At 33.8% G+C, this 19,837-nt stretch overlaps 1 protein-coding gene across 1 annotated transcript in view; it reads right to left on the reverse strand.

The window, feature by feature from the left end:
• The window catches only part of LOC112008955 (polygalacturonase), a 29,657-nt gene extending 11,947 nt beyond the window's left edge, over positions 1 to 17,710 (reverse strand). Inside the window, exon 1 of the mRNA XM_024041313.1 lies at positions 17,616 to 17,710. Coding sequence (XP_023897081.1) covers positions 17,616 to 17,710 — 95 coding nt within the window. The remainder of the gene's footprint in view (positions 1 to 17,615) is intronic.
• Positions 17,711 to 19,837: the final 2,127 nt, after the last annotated feature.

Consider the following 19,837-nt stretch of genomic DNA (forward strand, 5'->3'; position numbering starts at 1 on the left):
TTCATAAATATATGATGAATAACATAAAGGATTAAACCGGGTACTCAAGGATTAAGATGTAGTAACCTTCAAAGTGGCAGTCGAGTATTACTACGAATATTTTAATGAAGGGTTGAATGTATAATAAAGTCTTGGAAATAATTTATAGATAAGGCCTAGAGTGCAATTATATTCTTATAGTGGTATTGAATATAATTAATGGTAACTTTGGACTTGTCAAGAGTTGACGGAAAAGCCCAAGGCCCATTGGAGCTAGTGTCTTATTGGTCCCTTTGGTCCCATCTCAAGCCACAAACTAAAGCCCAATTGGGTAGGCCCAAAAGGCTAACCCAATTAGGAATCAGTCATTATTTAATAAGTGTTATTAAATAAAGAAACTATGAGAATGGTTTTGATGGTACGTAAGATGAAAAGAAAAAGAAATCAGTTTTTCTCCACAAGGAGAAGAAGAAGGTTTTTTCTTTGAGAGTTTATGTACAAAAAGACTGATTGAGAGACCACACATCTTGGGCACCATGTGGAATTGAGATGAAGATTGAAGGTATTCTCAAGTTTGGTTTTGAAATCCACTGCATCAAGGTACACTTTCTATTCTTTGATTCTAGAATTCATGGTTACATGTTTATCTTTCATGATTGAAGTAGATCCGTTTTTTTTGTTGCTTCCGCTGCGTGTGTTTTTTGTATGAGATACAAAATCCCAACATATAAATCATGAAATATTCAATGAAACTATAGTATAACATATTTTAAATGACATGTATAATAAAAAATATTATTTAAATTGTCAATTTATAACTATTTTTTTTTTATTTCATTCCTATTGGTTAAAGGGTAGGAAAAATAGGTAAAATTGTCAGTTAATAAAAAATATGACTTTATCTAGGCATGAGAATGTGGATACTCACATTTTTTTTAAAGGGAATCCATATTCTTACAAAAAGGGACAAAAAGGAAATTAAGAGGAAATTTATATTTTTTGATATCTAATTTCCTTGTGTAATTTGAAACCAAATGTGAGAACTTTTCAAGGTTTTCAAAACTCCTTAAACATGACTAAGGTTTGCATTTTATTTGTTAGAAACTCCCTTGTTATGTTGAGGGGTTTACATTTTTTTTTTTTATATTTTTATTTTATTTTTTATCTCAACTAAAAGGAAAGAGAAGCAATACGAGAGAGAGAGAGAGAGAGAGAGAGAGAGAGAGATGCTTACAGCTAAGGTGCTCAGGTTTGGGACTGTATGTGTAGGAAGACAATCTTCATTGAAATTATTTATACATGAAGGGTATCTAAGATAAGCAAGTGCTATTTTTTGTAACAAGAAAAAAAATAGGTCAAGACGGTCAGACGGGTGTTATAGTTAGACTAATAACAAATTAATAACGTCTAAAGTCTAGAAAAATTTAAGGGAGAAACAAGTAGAAAGTAACATGTTACTAGGAATATAGCAATTTTTATCCCGCAAAAACTTATTTGACTATTTGTAATTTGTAACGATAAGACAAAAAAGGAAAATGATGAACATAGAAAAAATTAAAACGGAACTTACTAATCAAAAATAATTCATAGTAGTGATGCAAATGTTTAGCTTACAGATTCATTATCTAATTTTTTGGGATAGGTGGATAAGTTGCAAAGAATTGAACAGGATATCAATATTGAGAACTATTCCACGTGATTATTATTTTGTATAACAATTAATTAAGTTTATTAGGTATAAATTTAATTGTTATACAAAATATAATCTACTTCCACATTGATATTAATTCGTTTAGGGTTTGACTGACACTTTCTATGTTCTCTATTTTGTTAGTGTCTATGAATCAAACCCCTTACTAGTTACAAGTTTATTAACGTTGATAACAAATAAAGATTACAAATTTATTAATGTTGATAACAAATAAAGATCAACATTCGACCTACTTATAAAAATGTTAGAAAAGCAGGTTGATCAGTATTTAAAAGTGAATAGTTTCTAAAAAAAAATGTACACCCTAATGTGGCATTAGTTCAACAAGTCATTAGTGAAAATAAATAGCTTGATTATCGTGATTAAATTTGGAGAGATGATTCTGGTTGAACTACTCCAAAAGTATAGACATGGTCATTACAACAACTAGATGTAACTTCCTATGTCCATCTCTTGCTGATTTAATCAGTATAGTCTTCGAAGAATATTCCAATGCAAGCAACAGAATGACTGCATACAGTTGAAGTTAATTGCTACATAGATGCTGGATGTTCCAAACATGTTGTTGAAGGCCATTTTACTTATTTGAGCTCCAGTTTGCTTTAGCCAGTAAATTTAGTATGTGTTATATAACATGTATCTGACAAGTAATTAACAGGGAAATTTGGTTAATCATTTGATCTAACTATTAGAATTTTAAACAAGTAATTTGGTTTATCAGATTTGCAAAATAGATTAAAATATTGTTTTCTTCCTTAAACTTTACTAAAAGTTCAGTTTTCTTCCCTAAACTTTAAAAGATTTGTTTTTCATCCCTTAACTTTTGTAAATGTTGGTAGGACTAGTAGCCAGAAGCAAGAGTACTGTGGTCATTGCAGTCCAAGATTATAAGATCTTCAATTTTGTTTTCCTCTCCTAGTATGTCAGGATCAACTGTGAGACCATCCTCACCCCCACACCCCCCTTTTTTTTCTTTATTACTGTTGGAAATTTAGACCCCTTAACACACAACCAGATAGAGTAGCCTAGTTAATTAGCCAAGTTGTTACTTAGTCAAATTAAGTAATTCTAGGTTAAAACAATCAAACAATCATATCAAGAATATATAGCAGCGGAATAATAAATAACACAAGATATGATCACCTAGGAAAACCAAACCGGTAAAAAACCTGGGGAGGATTTTACTTACTGATCCTCAAGGCAAACCAGAATTCACTATGAAAGAATTGAAGTTCATACAAAAAGACTTACAAGCTCCCCGCTCGACTTTCTAATGCTACCTACCAGTAGAACTTATTGACACGACCCCGTGCAAGCTCCGAATCCACGGACTCCTTTTTTGAATTCTTAAATCAGCTACAAGCACCCACGCTTGATATTCTTTAAGCTTTAATGATAGCAAACTAGTTGATCATCAAGATGTAGATAATCTCTACCTTGAAAACCCTAAGTTTATGTGAAGGAAAACTCCTCAAGGATCTCACAAGAGATTCACATAAACCGCAAATATGAGCAACAAAGACTTAGAGAGGTTTGGGTACAAAACCCTAGATACAAAAGAGGCATTCTCTTCTCTCTCTCAAAAAGTCCCAAAAATGTGGTTTAGGGTTTCCTTTATATAGTGGGAGAAGTAGATCTGAAACCCTAATCTTTAATGGGCTTAAGTTGCTGTTTGGGCCGACTTAAAATTCTGCAGATACGATTTTCGATCGATCGAGCCTGTTCTTCGATTGATCGAACCAGGCAGAATATGAAGTCTTCTTCCTGCAGCTTGTATGTTCTTGAATCTTAACTTGAATCACCTTGAGCATTGTCTAATAAAACCTATAGACTCTAAGATCTATATCTAGACAAGTTTGTGTTCATGATTTGCCAATTGTTCTAAACATTTAGAACCTAACAATCTCCCCCTTTGGCAATTCGTGACAAAACTTTCATACAGAATGAAATGCTCAAATACAAGAACAACCTAATACAATAAAATACTCATTACAACAAATTCAACCTAACTACTATCCATCAGTTGCAAGTGTAGACAGCAGCTCAATTGAATCAACCTGTATATTTCCTGAAACACTCAACAAACGCATAAACGCATGTGTGACAGAAAAACAGTAAATCAACAAATATGCAAACTAACTCTCTCCCTAAGTTAGATACATCAAAAACAAAGTTAACTCCCCCTAAATATAACATTCTTGTATTTTCCACACATATTCCCATATATCATCTATTTCTCCCCCTTTTTGTCACGTATTGACAAAGACTACCTAAATAGAAGGTAAACGGAAAATATACGCAACAGAGTAAGAGAAAATAGAGACAACTCCCCCTAAGAAGAGCAATAACTCCCCCTAAGAACCACAAAGGTTAAAAAAAACAAGTTTTTGGAAAAAAATAGTTTGGGAAAAAAAAAGGAAGTGGGGGAAAATCAACAACAGCAGCAGCAGCATCACCAACAGGATCAAGAACATCCTCACCAGCAGGACCAAAGTTAAAAACACACAAACCAAAGTTAAAAACTAAGGTGAGGATACACATGAAGAAAAAATATTCTCTCTTTCAATAAAATCCAAACATGACACTATGTGACCTATAAACATTTGCATGAGTAGAGAAAATATTTGCACATTGATTATCCATCATATCTCTTAAGAAAAATATTTTCTACAATTCACACATAAGAAATAGCATATATTAGAATGTACAAAACTTAACAATTAATCAATCAATTTTTAAATCAAGTTGAGTACATAATTTAGCAAAGTGTATGCATGCTATGTGTGAAAATAATGAGAGATATGACTGTAAAATTGCAAGATGGATAATCAATGCAATGCATATGAATCCTAAACACAAATGATGCATGAAAAATTTTAGTCAAAAACATAGAAACTGAAAATTTTTCAGTTTCGATCGATCAAACATCAATCGAGTCAGGCAGACTCAAACCAAAAAATTTAATCGCAATTTCGTTTGATCGAAAAACAGGTTCGATCGATTGAAAGTCTGGAAAAATCAGATTTTTGAAAAACAGAGCATTTTAATGCAGAAACTTCTCAAAGCACATTGTTTTATAAAAAATGCATGAGTATGAGATGAAAAGTTTTTCAAAAACACTTGAATTTAACCTAGATATTCCAAAATCAAGATTTTCAATCAATTTGACCTTAAAGCGCAAACATTAAACACATTTTGCATTAACATCAAGGAACTTTTAATCTTGGAAGGCCACAACAAGATCACACACAATAAGATGTACCAAGTTTAACAAAGAGTAACTTGTGTAGTGTGTGCAACTAGCAAAAACTTGAGATACATGAGAGGTGATATGTGAATAGCAATTAATCACAAAGTCTACACAATCCATCACATAGAATTTAAAAGAGACTATCACCTAAAGAGTTACATCCTATAACTCCCACATCTCCTAGAACAAAAGCTTGCAATCATGTAAGTTTCTTGTATTTTTGCCTCATTATTATAACACCAATTTTAATTATGTGAGATGGCATCAAGCCTAATAGTACACACCAATTTTAAGCATTAAGCAATTAAGCCGAGGCATCACCTTATGTTCTTTTTGTGCATGTGCTACACTTTCTCGAGCACAGAATCTTATGATATGCACTAAGGTGTTCATGATTGGCTAGTGAACAGTGGTGAGATGGTTATTTATGCCTTTCTCAAAAGGATCAAGTTCGACAGTCAAATAACATGTGACTTCAAGATTAAGACAAAGTGATAAACACCATAAACATCTTTCCCACACAACGTGCACTACAAAGCTTCAACTAGTAAAGTGCAATAAATAAGCTCATCAAAGCTAAACAAAGTACATAAACTTGTTATGTAAAGATAATATGGCCAGTCCTTGATTATAAACCCAAGATGTGAAATACAAATCACAAAAATCTTTTTGGTTTTAAAAGATATATGACCAAAAACAAAAAAAGCACATATTATGCTAAATGAACAATGCAAATGCAATGCATGACAATGCTTAACTAAGCTAAAGAGGGTACACAAACAAGAAATATCAATTTCTTAATTAACCTTTGAGTACATGTACAAACTAGTACATACTCACACAAAATCAGAAATAGCTTAGCACAAACTATTCAAGTTTCTCTACAATGTCAAGCATGTTTTAAATCAAGAGAGATATATCATAACCCATGTAATCCTCAAGAACAATAAAACAAGACACAAAATAAAATATTTTTGTCTTTTTGAAATTTTTCAATGTTTTTGGATTTTTTTTTTAATAAAAACAACCTAAAAAACAAAACAACCAAAAACAAAAACAAAACATGTCCACAAAATAATTGAAAGAATTAAATCGGGACAAGTTAGCAACACTCACCTTGGAGAATCTTTTCTCACCCATTTAGCACGAGTCTTCGGCTTTGTAGGTGAAAATCCATGAGAAGCAGAGTGTATTTGAGGGATTACACCAATCTTCTGAGAGAGACTGAAATCCTGCAAATTCCTTTCACAAGCCAACAAGTTCAAATTTTTCAAAAGAATATGAAACAATTTATATGGACTTATGGCAGGAGAAATATCATCACATATCCTAGATTGACAAACAGAATGTTTAAATTTCAATTTATGACAATTAGGACGAATGTGACCACGAACACCACAAAAGTGACAAATAGGAACAAATTTAGGAACATCAGTATTCCTAACAGAAAATCTAGTCTCAGATTTAGGTTTTTGCCTCAACAAAGAACAGTTTGGTCTAATATGACCAACAACACCACAAAGGTGACAGGTAGGCACAAAAACAGATTTATTATGCTCTCTAACAGTAGGTTTAGACTTAGGTGTAGAAACTTCAGCATCTACATCAGAACTTTTACCTTTGTCTGACCTAGCAAAATAAGCCTTTTCTTTATTATTTCTCTTAAAAGGAGGGATATAAACTTTCTTAGTTTTAGGCTTAAGAGAAACAGAAACACTTCTGTTATCAACAGCAGGCTTGACACTAGTCAAATCTTTAATTTTAGCTTTAAATTCAACTAACTCTTGTTCCAAGCTTTTCATCTTCTCATCTTGAGAGGAAATTTGATTTCTCAAAAATTCACTCTTTTTATTAGACTCATCTAATCTCACAATCAAATCCTCTTTTTCAAGATTAGCCAATTTTAACTCTTCTCTAAATTTCTTAGCAATTTTCAAAGATTTAGATAATTCTTTACGAAGAGTTTCAAAAGCATCAAAAAAATCAACAGAAACAATAGTGTCATTTTTATTCAAAACATCACAGGCATCAATAAAATCAGTAGAAGCATGAGCAGAAAGACACTTCAAATTATCCATGATAACAGGGGTCAAGGATCAGCTCTGAGATCAAAAGATCAACAACAGAAGAGCTACCTGCTCTGATACCACTTGTTGGAAATTTAGACTCCTTAACACATAACCAGATAGAGTAGCCTAGTTAATTAGCCAAGTTGTTACTTAGTCAAATTAAGCAATTCTAGGTTAAAACAATCAAACAATCATATCAAGAATATATAGCAGCGGAATAATAAATAACACAAGATATGATCACCCAGGAAAACCAAACCAGTAAAAAACCTGGGGAGGATTTTACCCACCGATCCTCAAGGCAAACCAGAATTCACTATGAAAGAATCGAAGTTCATACAAAAGGACTTACAAGCTCCTCGCTCGACTTCCTAATGCTACCTACCAGTAGAACTTACTGACACGACCCTGTGCAAGCTCCGAATCCACGGACTCCTTCCTTCTTGAATTCTTCAATCAGCTACAAGCACCCACGCTTGATATTCTTTAAGTTTCAATGATAGCAACCTAGTTGATCATCAAGATGTAGATAATCTCTACCTTGAAAACCCTAAGTTTATGTGAAGGAAAGCTCCTCAAGGATTTCACAAGAGATTCACATAAACCGCAAATATGAGCAACAAAGACTTAGAGAGGTTTGGGTACAAAACCCTAAATACAAAAGAGGCACTCTCTTCTCTCTCTCAAAAAGTCCTAAAAACGTGGCTTAGGGTTTCCTTTATATAGTGGGAGAAGTAGATCTGAAACCCTAATCTTTAATGGGCTTAAGCTGCTGTTTAGGCCGACTTAAAATTTTGCAGATACGATTTTCGATCGATCGAGCCTGTTCTTCGATTGATCGAACCAGGCAGAATATGAAGTCTTCTTCCTGCAGTTTGTATGTTCTTGAATCTTGACTTGAATCACCTTGAGCATTGTCTAATAAAACCTATAGACTCTAAGATCTATATCTAAACAAGTTTGTGTTCACTATTTGTCAATTGTTCTAAACATTTAGAACCTAACAATTACCCTCCTTTTTTGTGGTGACTTTGTGTGTGTGTGTGTGTGAAGAAACCATTTCTGAATTCTTAAACCACTCTTTCATTTTAATGGAGGTTTGGTTGTAGCAAGGCTTGGGCCTTGTTGTGGTTTTTAGTTTGAGATCATTCTTCAAAAATTAAATGCCAGGGCTAAAATCTTTTGGTTTGGTCATAGTCGTTAGGGTTCATGTCATATAAGTCATTAGTATTTGATGATACACAAAAATCGTTAGTGAGTTGATCGTCCTTGAACGCTTCAATGGGTACTTGAAGAGCAAGAAACCAAGAACCAAATAGAGAGCATCAGTGGGGTGCTGACCAAATACCCTTCAAAGGTTAAGTCAGTGAATGAGAAATCTCCAACAACTTTATAGTGAGAGAGCTAACGATTTTCTACGTACCTGAGAGAAGAGGAGGTTTGAGGCTTATATAGTGGCAAACAGTGAACCAATATCCCTTGGATGTAAGGATACTTCTTGTAAAGAAGATCTGGAATTAAGGTTCCAAGATTTTAGGGTGTCTTTCCATATGGGGAAGATATGGGTGTATAGTAGGGTCTTTGGACGTGGCGCGAAAGATATTTCTATAAGGTTGAATTTAATCAACCATCTTATTGGTTTTATTTCGTGCCAAATTTGCTTGTATTTTAGTATTTAGTAACCCTGTATTTAGGTGGGAATCTTGTAAGGGTAGTGAGTGAGAGAGTGTGAATAAATGCTCAAGATTGCGCAAAGAAACAGAGACTCGCGACTGGATCTTACGGGTGGCTCGTGGCTTACAAGTCGCCAGAATCTACACACGTGCCAAGCATGCCAGAAGCTGAAGAGTCGCACCAGCTGTTGCACTATAGGACAAAAGTCCCAGGCTGGCTAGGTCGTTAGCTCGCGGCTTGAACTTGTGACTCAACCCATTCGCGAGGTCAAGTCGCCAGAACACCCTGTTTGGGAAAAACTAACGTTTCACATTCCATTCTCACCCTAGTCTAAATACCCCCCATTCCCACGAAATGTAGAGAGCTTCCAGAGAGAATTTTGAGAGAGAAACCCTAGAGAAAACAAGATTACCTCATCCACAATCTTCACCCAAGAGACTCTTCAAATTCCTTTACTCTCTTCCTTTCTATTGATACATCCTTGAGAGGTTCTTGACCAAATCCTTTTCTCACCATATCCACGTCTGTGAGAAGGTTCTTTTGATGCTAAGGGAAGCAGTTTGGAAGGGACCAATGACTATTGGTTGATGCTATGATTTATAGCGGAATTAGGTAAGTTAGAAAAGAAAAAGGTTCGGAGCAACCTTATTGGAGCAAGAAGCTTGGAAGACTTAAGTACCTGAGTAGATTAGGCTTGGAGGGTCTATTGCTGTTCATGTATCTCAACTATATTTTCTAGTGGATTATTGACCGTTTGGAAGGCGGCGGAGAGGTTTTACGCCAAGCGCTTCGGTTTCCTCTTCGATAACACATCGTGTGTTGTCCTTGTGTTTGCATCTCTCTTTCCTTTATCTTTACCATTTAATTACTATTGTGATTGTGATTATTTATAGTTTAGATTATTTAACAATTCTATTATAAGCTTGTTATCATTTTCCACACATATATTGTTTGCTATAAAGCTTGAATTGGTAATTTGTTTTTTGGGGGTCTAAACATTCATAGTGTTTTTAACGCTATTTGAACTTTCAATTGGTATAAGAGCGGGTATACTTGTTGTGGTTTTAATACCTAAGTGTGGTCCTTAACCCCTTGTGTTTATTTGCCATGGATGGTGCTTTGTATACCTCTTTATATGATTTGGTTGATGATAAATGTAGCATGTCACGTGTTTGTGAAAATGCCTCTATGAGTGGTAATTCTCATAATTGTGATGCTATGTTACATGAATCTTTGGATGTTGTTGATATTCTTAACATCAAACTCTTGAAGAAAAAGGCTAAGAAGTTTAATAAGGATTTGAGCAAGTTATTTTATGAAAATGATGATTTGATTGCTAAGCTCAATTAATCCAACTAATTGGTTGAAAAATATAAGAAACTTGTTGAAAATTCTATTGAAAAGCTGAAAGAGTTTAAATGTTTGAATATGGACTTGGATGCTAAACTTGTTTTGTCTAACAAACTTGTTGATGAGCTAAAATGTGAAAATGAATCTTTTAAGATTCATGCCAAATGTTTGATTGCAGAACCTATTGCTAAAAAGGATGAAAATATATGTTGCAATCATGTTGTGGTACCGATTTTGTGCCTATGGTGCGTTCTACCTCAAAAGACAAATCGATGTACATTCCTCCACATAAAAGAAATCAAAAGGTGGAGAGAAAGGCTATTAAGTCAAAGCCTCCATTTAGGTCTCAACCTAAGGCTTTGGATGGATCTAAGTTTGTTCCAACTTGCCACCATTGTAGTGTGATTGGTCATATAAAACCTCAATGTTATAAGTTGAAGAGAGAATAAAACCATGTTGCTAGATCCCTTCCTAAAAAGCCTAGTAAACCTAAACACATTATTTGTCACAATTGTGGTGCTTTTGGTCATCTAAGACCTCATTCCTCTAAGTTTCATGCTCTTAAAAGAATCAAAAGAAAAGAAAAATTTAAGCTTCTTGGAAGTTGTGCTAAAAAGAGTAAACTAGATTTGAGTGAAAATAGCATGTTGTTAAAGAAAGTGTTTAATGCTCTTAATTCCTTGACTATGTGCATCTCCGGTTTTCATTCTTCCAACCCTCATCTCACTTCTCATGAGATACTCATTCTAAACAATCATTCCATTTAGATAAGGAAGGGTTCCTATGGTTGAGTTTTTGCTCTTTTGGTCATTGATCTAATTCTTTTGATCTTTGTAGGACCCTTTATGCATTAAATGTCATATCTTCATACATTTTTTGCATCTTGCATTTATTTGTATGCATTGTTTTGTTTTTTATCTTACTTTTATGTTTAAGTTTTGTGTGAGTAAAAAATCCAAAACCACATAAAAAGTGAAAAATTCAAAAAGTTTGATCGTATATGTTTGAGCACATATCATATGTGAGTTTTGCCTTGTACCTTTGTACTTATGGCTTTGTGCATTTACGAGCTTAGCTTGTTCTTTATGCACTTATATCTTTATGGGAAAAATCTTGACATCTTTGTGTGATTGTTGTAAATCGATCTTCAAGCTTGTCATGAATGATTAGTCAATAGTCATGTTGGTTTTGATACATGCGTAGATTTGTGCCTATATATCTTCCCACTCTTTTATTTTTATTGCTTAAAGAGCTCAACAAATGTAAATCTCAAAATGACTAGAGATAATGAGTTGCAAAAGCCGTCGCATATACTAGTATTTGACTAGGAAAAAGGGAAAGCGACTTTTATGAAAATGTACGGTGCCCAAAGCCAAAGGCTTGTTCATTAAATTGAAATATCAAAAATTTCAGGCATCGATCTCAAAACGAGATGTATTGATTCAAAATAATCAAATTTTATGATTTGTAAAGAAGCCAAATGAAAAACTTCAAAGATATGTAATCATTTTCTTGTGAGAGGTCATATATATTCATTTCTATAATTGAGATAAACCACTTGGCTTAGTACTAGTTGTGTATGACTTGATCGAATTGATCATTAATGCTTCACTCTAGACTAAAGACTATTCCACATTTGATACACACACACAACACACATGCCTAATGTTCAATGAATGCCTTATTCATTTGTTCGATTGTACTTGTTTAAATGTGATGTGTGTTTGCTCAACTTTATATGGATCAATCCAAAAAGATTTTTAATTATTTTATATGTTTTTGGAAGAGATTTTTATTACTCTTTGTGTTCATGTTTAGTGTTTACTTTGTTTTTCATTGATTAAACATGTTTTGTGTTGAAAAACTAGTGTCAGAATTTTTGGCGACTTGCCCAGTCGCGAGCCCAGTCGTGGGTTCACACAAAATGGTTTCGTGACTCGCTGGCGACTCGTTCGCGACTCGACCAGTCGCTAAACGCCCAGAAACAGCTTTTTAAAGGGCTTTTCATGGGAAACTTGTTTAAAACCTCTCCCATTCTCTCTAAAACCCCTCTTTCAACTTTTTTACATCAAAACCCAATCAATTTGAATGGTTTTTCATTCCATTAATATCTCTAAGGTAATTTTAAACTCTTTTCTTTGATTTGTATCCTTGGAGTATGTTTTGGTGAGTTTTGTGCTTTTGATTGGAATTTTCATCATAGGGGTTGGAAAAACTTATTTTTTGGTCAAAGTTTTGTATGGGTTTGGTTCCTTTTGATGATTTGCTCTGGATGTTGGCCCTTTATGGCAAAAAGATCATGTTTTAAGGTTGTTTTCATGATATTCATGCATTGTTTCACATTGTTGTTCATAGTGTGTATACTAGGTGTTTGATAAAATGTCTTTTAGGCATTTTTCTCACTTGTTTGGACTTCGATGAGTATCAAACTTTGGGGTTTCTCATGTTTCCTCATTAGGAACATGCTTGGTTCATTGGTTGCGTATTTAACACACCTTGCCCCATAAGTGTTTTTTTCCATGCATTGGTCATGCATTGCATATAGCCACCTCTTGCACACACCTTTGCTACCCTTGTCATGCATTGGTTCATGCATTGTTTCTTCATCCTAGCATGTCATGTTTATCTTATGCTTTGTAGCATTTTGTTTCGTTTAAGGTTTGAGCTTTATTTTCTCATTCATCTCACACCCCTCATGCATCATTATCATTATTTACACTTTCATCTCTTGCCCTCGTTTCTCCTTGACCCTTTATCTATTCCTAACAAAAAGGGGGAGAGTATATTCTAGGGAGTATACCGAAGAGTTTTTGTCATTTTTATATGACCCTTGTGCACATTCTTAGGTGGAGAAATTCTATTTCTTGTACACATTTATAGGGAGAGAGATATTCCATAGGGGAAATGCATATACCAAGGGGGAAAATACATTGAGTTAATAAGAAAACTTTATTTTGGTGTTGGTGTCTGGTTAAGTTGCTCACATGTTTCACATCATGTTTACATTATACTTGTTCGTTTATTACTTACTTTACCTTGAAGGTCTAATGTGTTTTGTGCAAGTGTTTTAGGTTACAGGTATATATGTTTCAAGTTCATCACAGCTCCTATGATTCATGATAAGGGGAGTGATATGATAAGGAAAGTTCTTTTTTATTTGTACCTGTTACCTTTGTGTTCTTAGTTTAATATTTGTACCCACGTTGCTTTTGTAAGCTTTTAGGGTTTGTTTCTATGCATATTTTGTAGGCTTTTATGGTTTGTACCATGTTTATGCAACCTTTATGCTATGTTGCTTTGTACTTCAAGCTAAATGTTATGCATTTTCCTTAAGTACTCTCACTCTTGTGCCATTGTAGGATTTTATCCCTAGATGCATATACTTTAAGTATTGTGCATTGGTTGAGTGTTGGTCATTCAAGTGATTTGCTTTGTGCTTATCAGCTTGAATGCCCTGATATTCATTCCAAGTGAGAATGAGCATTGTGGTCACTTTCTTACAGTGATTGCTTGGTTGGTCAAGCCATGGTTTATTACTTTATTCCATTTTGCTTGATCACATTGTACTTGTTCCATGTGCATTTCAAGTTTTCTGCATACAATGATCTAATTGTGTTATTGTGTTTCAGGAGATGTTTTGGTTTTATGGTTCAAGAGCTTCACAGATTCTAGAGTTAGGTGTGAGTGAGTTTTCCAACTATTCCCAACTCACGCAAGTCTAGAGTTTGTTTTAGGGTTCTGTCATGGAATAGCCAAAGGGAGAGATTGTAAGGTTGAATTTAATCAACCATCTTGTTGGCTTCATTCCGTGCCAAATTTGCTTGTATTTTAGCATTTAGTAACCCTGTATTTAGGTGGAAATCTTGTAAGGGTAGTGAGTGAGAGAGTGTAAAGAAATGCTCAAGATTGTGCAAAGAAATAAGGACTTGCGACTGGATCTCGCAGGTTGCTTATGGCTTGCAAGTTGCTAGAAGTTGCACACGTGCCAAGCATGCCAGAAGCTAAAGAGTTGCCCCAGCTGTTGCACTATAGAACAAAAGTCCCAGGCTGGCCAGGCCGTTAGCTCGCGACTCAACCCAGTCGCGAGGTTAAGTCGCCAGAACACCATGTTTGGAAAGAACTAACGTTTCACATTCCGTTCTCACCCTAATATAAATACCCCTCATTCCCACGAAATGTAGAGAGCTTCTAGAGAGAATTTTGAGAGAGAAACCCTAGAGAAAACAAGATTACCTCATCCACAATCTTTACCCAAGAGACTCCTCAAATTCCTCTACTCTCTTCCTTTCCATTGATACATCCTTGAGAGGTTCTTGACCAAATCCTTTTCTCACCATACCTACATTTGTGAGAAGGTTCTATTGGTGCTAAGGGAAGCAGCTTGGAAGGAACCAATGACTATTGGTTAATGCTATGGTTTATAGCGGAATTCGGTAAGCTAGAAAAGAAAAAAGTTCGGCTCAACTTCGTTGGAGCAAGAAGCTTGGAGGGCTTAGGTACCTGGGTAGATTAGGCTTAGAGGGTCTATTGCTGTTCATGTATCCCAACTACATTTTCTAGTGGATTATTGACCGCTTGGAGGGTGGCAGAGAGGTTTTACGCTGAGAGCCTCAGTTTCCTCTTCGATAACACATCGTGTGTTGTCCTTGTGTTTACATCTCTCTTCCCTTTATCTTTACCATTTAATTACTGTTGTGATTGTGATTATTTATGGTTTAGATTGTTTATCAATTCTGTTATAAGTTTGTTATCATTTTCCGCACTTATATTGTTTGATACAAAGCTTGAATTGGTAATTTGTTGTTTGGGGGGTCTAAACGTTCATAGTATTTTCAACACTATTTGAACTTTCAATTTCCATATAAGGATACGTGTGTGGAGACTACGTAAAGGATTGTGGGGCCCACTAGATCTACCCATCAGTGTGGTCCTTTGTTCGTCGGTGTCTAAGTGTTGATGCAAGAAATAACCTGACAGGTCTCTTAGGGGTGGTGTCTTTATTCGTTTGTACCCTAAGGTCCAACGGGGAAACACACCATGACGGGTCCGAGGCCTCTACAGTAGCAAGTTCATGGTCAGTAGGCTTCACATCTTGCCGTTGTGATGGTATGGACGGGGATCATCAATTCGTGTGAGCACCTAGATGGATGAGGAGAAGTCTCGAGCCCCTCGGGGTTGCTTGGCACGGGTGAGCAACGAAAATTCCTACCAGACAAAAATTCCCTTATCAGTATTTGCATTCATGGATTTTAGAATTGGATATTTACATGGTGGTGGTTGTCTTCTCAGGATAAAGTAGGCCACAATCTTAAGGTGTTTCGAAGATTAGTGACTTCACTCAAGGAAGTGACAATTCAAAGGTGCTTTATGAGAATGCTTAATGAAATAGAGGGAAGATTTTCATTGACTCGAGGGAATCACGTCGTTGTTGATCTATTCAATATCTTGTATATATTGAATGTATCAAGTATCTGTATTTTGTATCCATTTACTATTTAGTAACATCTGTAAATTGTCAATTGATTTTGTTTATATGAATGTAATTCTTCCCAAAGAATCTTGTATCGATTAAACTTCTCAAAATTTTGTATCGTGCTAGAGCTTGTTTACCTGGTTTGAGCCTAGTGAAAACAAAATCTTCAAATTCAGTTTTTGGATTGTTAATTTGATCATTGACCTTTTAGTTGTATCAATTTGATCTCTAACCTTTTGGTGATTTGTCAACTTGATTCTTGCTATTAAGTGTTGGATGGAAATTGTTGATGTCTCTAACGTATCAAATAAACTATTATTTTCTTGCCACATAGGTGGACACCTAAATGCCAAGTCATTAATTATTATTATTATTATTATTATTTATTTATTTTTTTTTTAATGTGGGGAAAATTTAGTAACTCACGTGCACGAGTGTCTATTGGGATCAAAGTCCCTCAAACTGCCAAAACTCCATTAATGTTCTCTTCACATAGCTCATTAGTGGCAACTTCAAGCTCTCTCAGAGTGTACCATCTTCCCCTACCCAAATGCGAAACTTTGGGTCCCACAATACTCTCTCAAAATTCCCCAACAACTAGCAACTAATTAACAACCTCTAAGGTCAAGAAAAATTTAAGGGAGAAACAAGTAGAAAGTAACAGACTATTACTAGGAATATCGCAAATTTTATCCCGCAAAAACTGATTTGTCTATTTGTAATTTGTAAAGATAAGACAAAAAAGAAAAATGATGAAAATAGAACAAATTAAAATGGAACTTACTAATCAAAGAAAATAAATTCATAGTGGTGATGCAAATGTTTAGCTTACAGATTCATTATCTAATTTTCTGGGATAAGTGGATAAGTTGCAAAGTTGATTGAACATGATATCAATATTGAGAACTATTCCACATGATTGTTATTTTGTATAAAAATTAAGTTTATTAGGTACAAATTTAATTGTTATACAAAATATAATCTACATCCACATTGATATTAATTCGTTGTAGGTTTGACTGACACTTTCTATGTTTGCTATTTTATTAGGGTGCTTATGAATCATAAACTCGAGTAACCCTTCACTAGTTACAACTCTATTAATATTGATAACAAATAAAGATCAACATTCGATCTACATATAAGAATGTTAGAAAAGTAGTTTGATCAGTATTTAAAAGCGAATAGTTTCTACACAAAAAATAAAAAATAAAATAAATAAAATAAAATGTACACCCTAAGGTGGCATTAGTTCAACAAGTCATTAGTGGAAAATAAATAGTTTGATTATCATGATCAAATTTGGAGAAATGATTCTGGTTGAACCACTCCTAAAGTATAGCCATGGTCATTACAACTAGAGGGAACTTCCTTTGTCCATCTCTTGCTGATTTAATCAGTACAGTCTTCAAAGAATATTCCAATGCAAGCAACAGAATGACTACTTGCAGTTGAAGTTAATTGCTACATCGATGCTGGATGTTCCAAACATGTTGTTGAAGGCCACTTTACTTATTTGAACTCCAATTTGTTTTAGCCAGTAAGTTTAGTTTGTGTTATATAACATTTATCTGACAAGTAATTAACAAGGTAATTTGGTTTATCAATTGATCTAACTAGTTGCGAACCCATGCATTGCGTGTGATAATTATTTTTTATGGTGGTTCTATTTAAAAAAAAAAATACAGTTTAAACTAATTTAATAATAAGTAATGTATTTTGTAATCATATTTTTATTTATTATAAGAACAATCATAAATGTAATATAGAAACTGTGGGGTCATAGAGCCTAGTGATATACATCCACTTTCTGTACTGGGCCTGAAGCCCATGCCAAGACCCATAATCGCATATGAAGAAGACAATAGAGGTCATGGCAACCTAGGAAACCGTGTCGAGGACAACTCTGTACTCGGCTAACCAAGGTCGAGGTAGAAGTAAAGTGACTTACCGGCAAAGACAATCTTCCAAAGTACTCCAAGGAAAAAGATAAGTACAGCAAGTAAGCACACTGTGGCATGGCGGTAGAGCAATTCCAGGAAAAGCTACTGCCTCCACATTAAATGCTCCACAACTAACACTCTGGTCGCATTAGTGTGAAAATGATACCTGAGTAGTGGCTTTTCAGACTCACAGCTACTACCTAAGAGTTTTGGGAGGAGGTTGATGTGACAAAGACCAACAATAGCAGATCTGACATGCATGTGTATGGTAGAGATGAAGGCGGAAAGTAATATATAAGGAAGAAGGAGTTCTGAGAAAAAGGATCAGGATTTTATCAGAGAAAACATTATAGCAATTTGAACTAGCTTTGTAATCATAGCCACTACCACTTAAGAAATAATAAGTTGAAGTTCCTTGGATTAGTGTCGAGGATTGAATTATTTGCCCAAGTCTACATTTGTTTTACTCATTCTTTCTTTAAATCATCTTCAGTTGTTGTTACACTCACCAAAACCCAGTTTATCTTCCTATTTCTCTACAAATTTATTGTGTTGGGCTTGAATCCACTTATCCCTTAGGAATAGTGTATAAACCCAGTCCCTACAGAAACAATCATAAATTATAAATATTAATTTTGTCGTACCAAAATAAAAATAATACAAATTTTCTCAGAAATTCAAAAGGCAAGTTAACGAAAATATTCATTTTTTAATAAAATCTATTTATAACATTTTGTGGATCATTAAAAAGAAGTTTTAAACAAAATTTCTCAAACCATTTTTTTTTCCTGCCTACAATCCAAAACACCAAAAAACGTAACTAAAAAAATTGATAAAACTTAACAATGATTAATTAGACCAATTAAGATAAAAATTTGTTGTTGATAATCTATTAAAGTTATTTTCTTTGTAGAAATTGTAATTTCGTCTACCTAAAACATATTATCAAATAAAAAATTATTAGCAAATCTAAAAATTAAATTTCTATACATGCATTATTATAAAATAATAATAATAAGTAAAATAAAATTGCAAAAGCTAAAATTTATCACCCATCCGATTATTTTCATTTGGCTAACCTTTGCTTTTCTCTAAATAAATGGCATTATAGAATACTTCTAACACAACTATTAAGAATACTTTATCCACCATAAAGGATTAAAAAGAAAAGAAAAGAGTAAAGTCTCATAGTTTAATATCTAAATTGAGCACTATAAAAAATCATGTTATGTAATAGAATAAATACCAAATTACAATAAATACCATATTATCCAAATCATGCTATGTAATAAAATTATATTATATTTTTATATGCTATATTTAACTCTTTAGAATGTAATAGGATAACATTTAACAATAAAAAAAAAAAAAAAAAAAAAAAAAAAAAAAAAAAAAAAAACAACAACAACAACAACAACAACAACAATTTAAAAAACAAAACTAAATCACATTAACCCAAATAAGAGTTTTAAAGAATATAAAAAATCATCAACCTAAAGTAGAGATAAAAGAAAAATTAAAAAATTCACCAAAAAATTGAGAGAGAGAGAGAGAGAGAGAGAGAGAGAGAGAGAGAGAGAGAGAGAGAACCTTTTTTTGTGAGAGAAAACTATGCATGGAATGGAAGAGCTAGACAGTGATAAATTTATAGTAAGAGGGTGTGATGAATAAGAAAAGACAAAAATAAAGGAAGATGAAGGGAAAGAAGAAGAATGATATTAATGTAAAGAGTAGTTGGGAGATGAAAAGGTAAAAGAGGGAGAAATGTTGAAGAAGTAGTGGGGAGATGAAAAGGTAAGGGAGGGAGAAAGGTTGGAGAAGTGTAAATATTAAAAAAAAAAAAACTGTTAAAAAAATTAAAGGAAAATTGGAAAGAAAAAAAATAATGATGTTGGCGCTAATGTGGCTCAACTAGAGCGTAGCAATAATAAATGTTACACTTCAGCTTTTAGATATATATATATATATATATATAGAGAGAGAGAGAGAGAGAGAGAGAGAGAGAGAGAGAGAGAGAGAGAGAGAGAGAGAGAGAAAGAGAGAGAGAGAGATAAATACGAAATTATCCAAATCATGCTATGTAATAGAATAATATTATATTTTTATATGCTATATTTAATTCTTTAGAATGAAATAGGATAACATTTAACAATCAAAGAGAACCAACAAAAAAAAAAATATTTAAAAACAAAACTAAATCGCATTAACCCATACTACAACAAAATGTATTTTTAGTGACGAAAAAATTCATCACTAAAAGTCCAATTTTTCGTCACTAAGAACCTTTAGTGACGAAATTCATTTCGTCGCTATAGCCCCGCCTCTAAAAGTCTCAGTGACGAAAAATTTCGTCACTAAAAGTCCGATTTGTTTAAAAAAGAAAAAAAA

This window comes from Quercus suber, unplaced genomic scaffold (genome assembly GCF_002906115.3).
Source record: "Quercus suber isolate HL8 unplaced genomic scaffold, Cork oak 2.0 scaffold_116, whole genome shotgun sequence".
NCBI lineage: Eukaryota > Viridiplantae > Streptophyta > Magnoliopsida > Fagales > Fagaceae > Quercus > Quercus suber.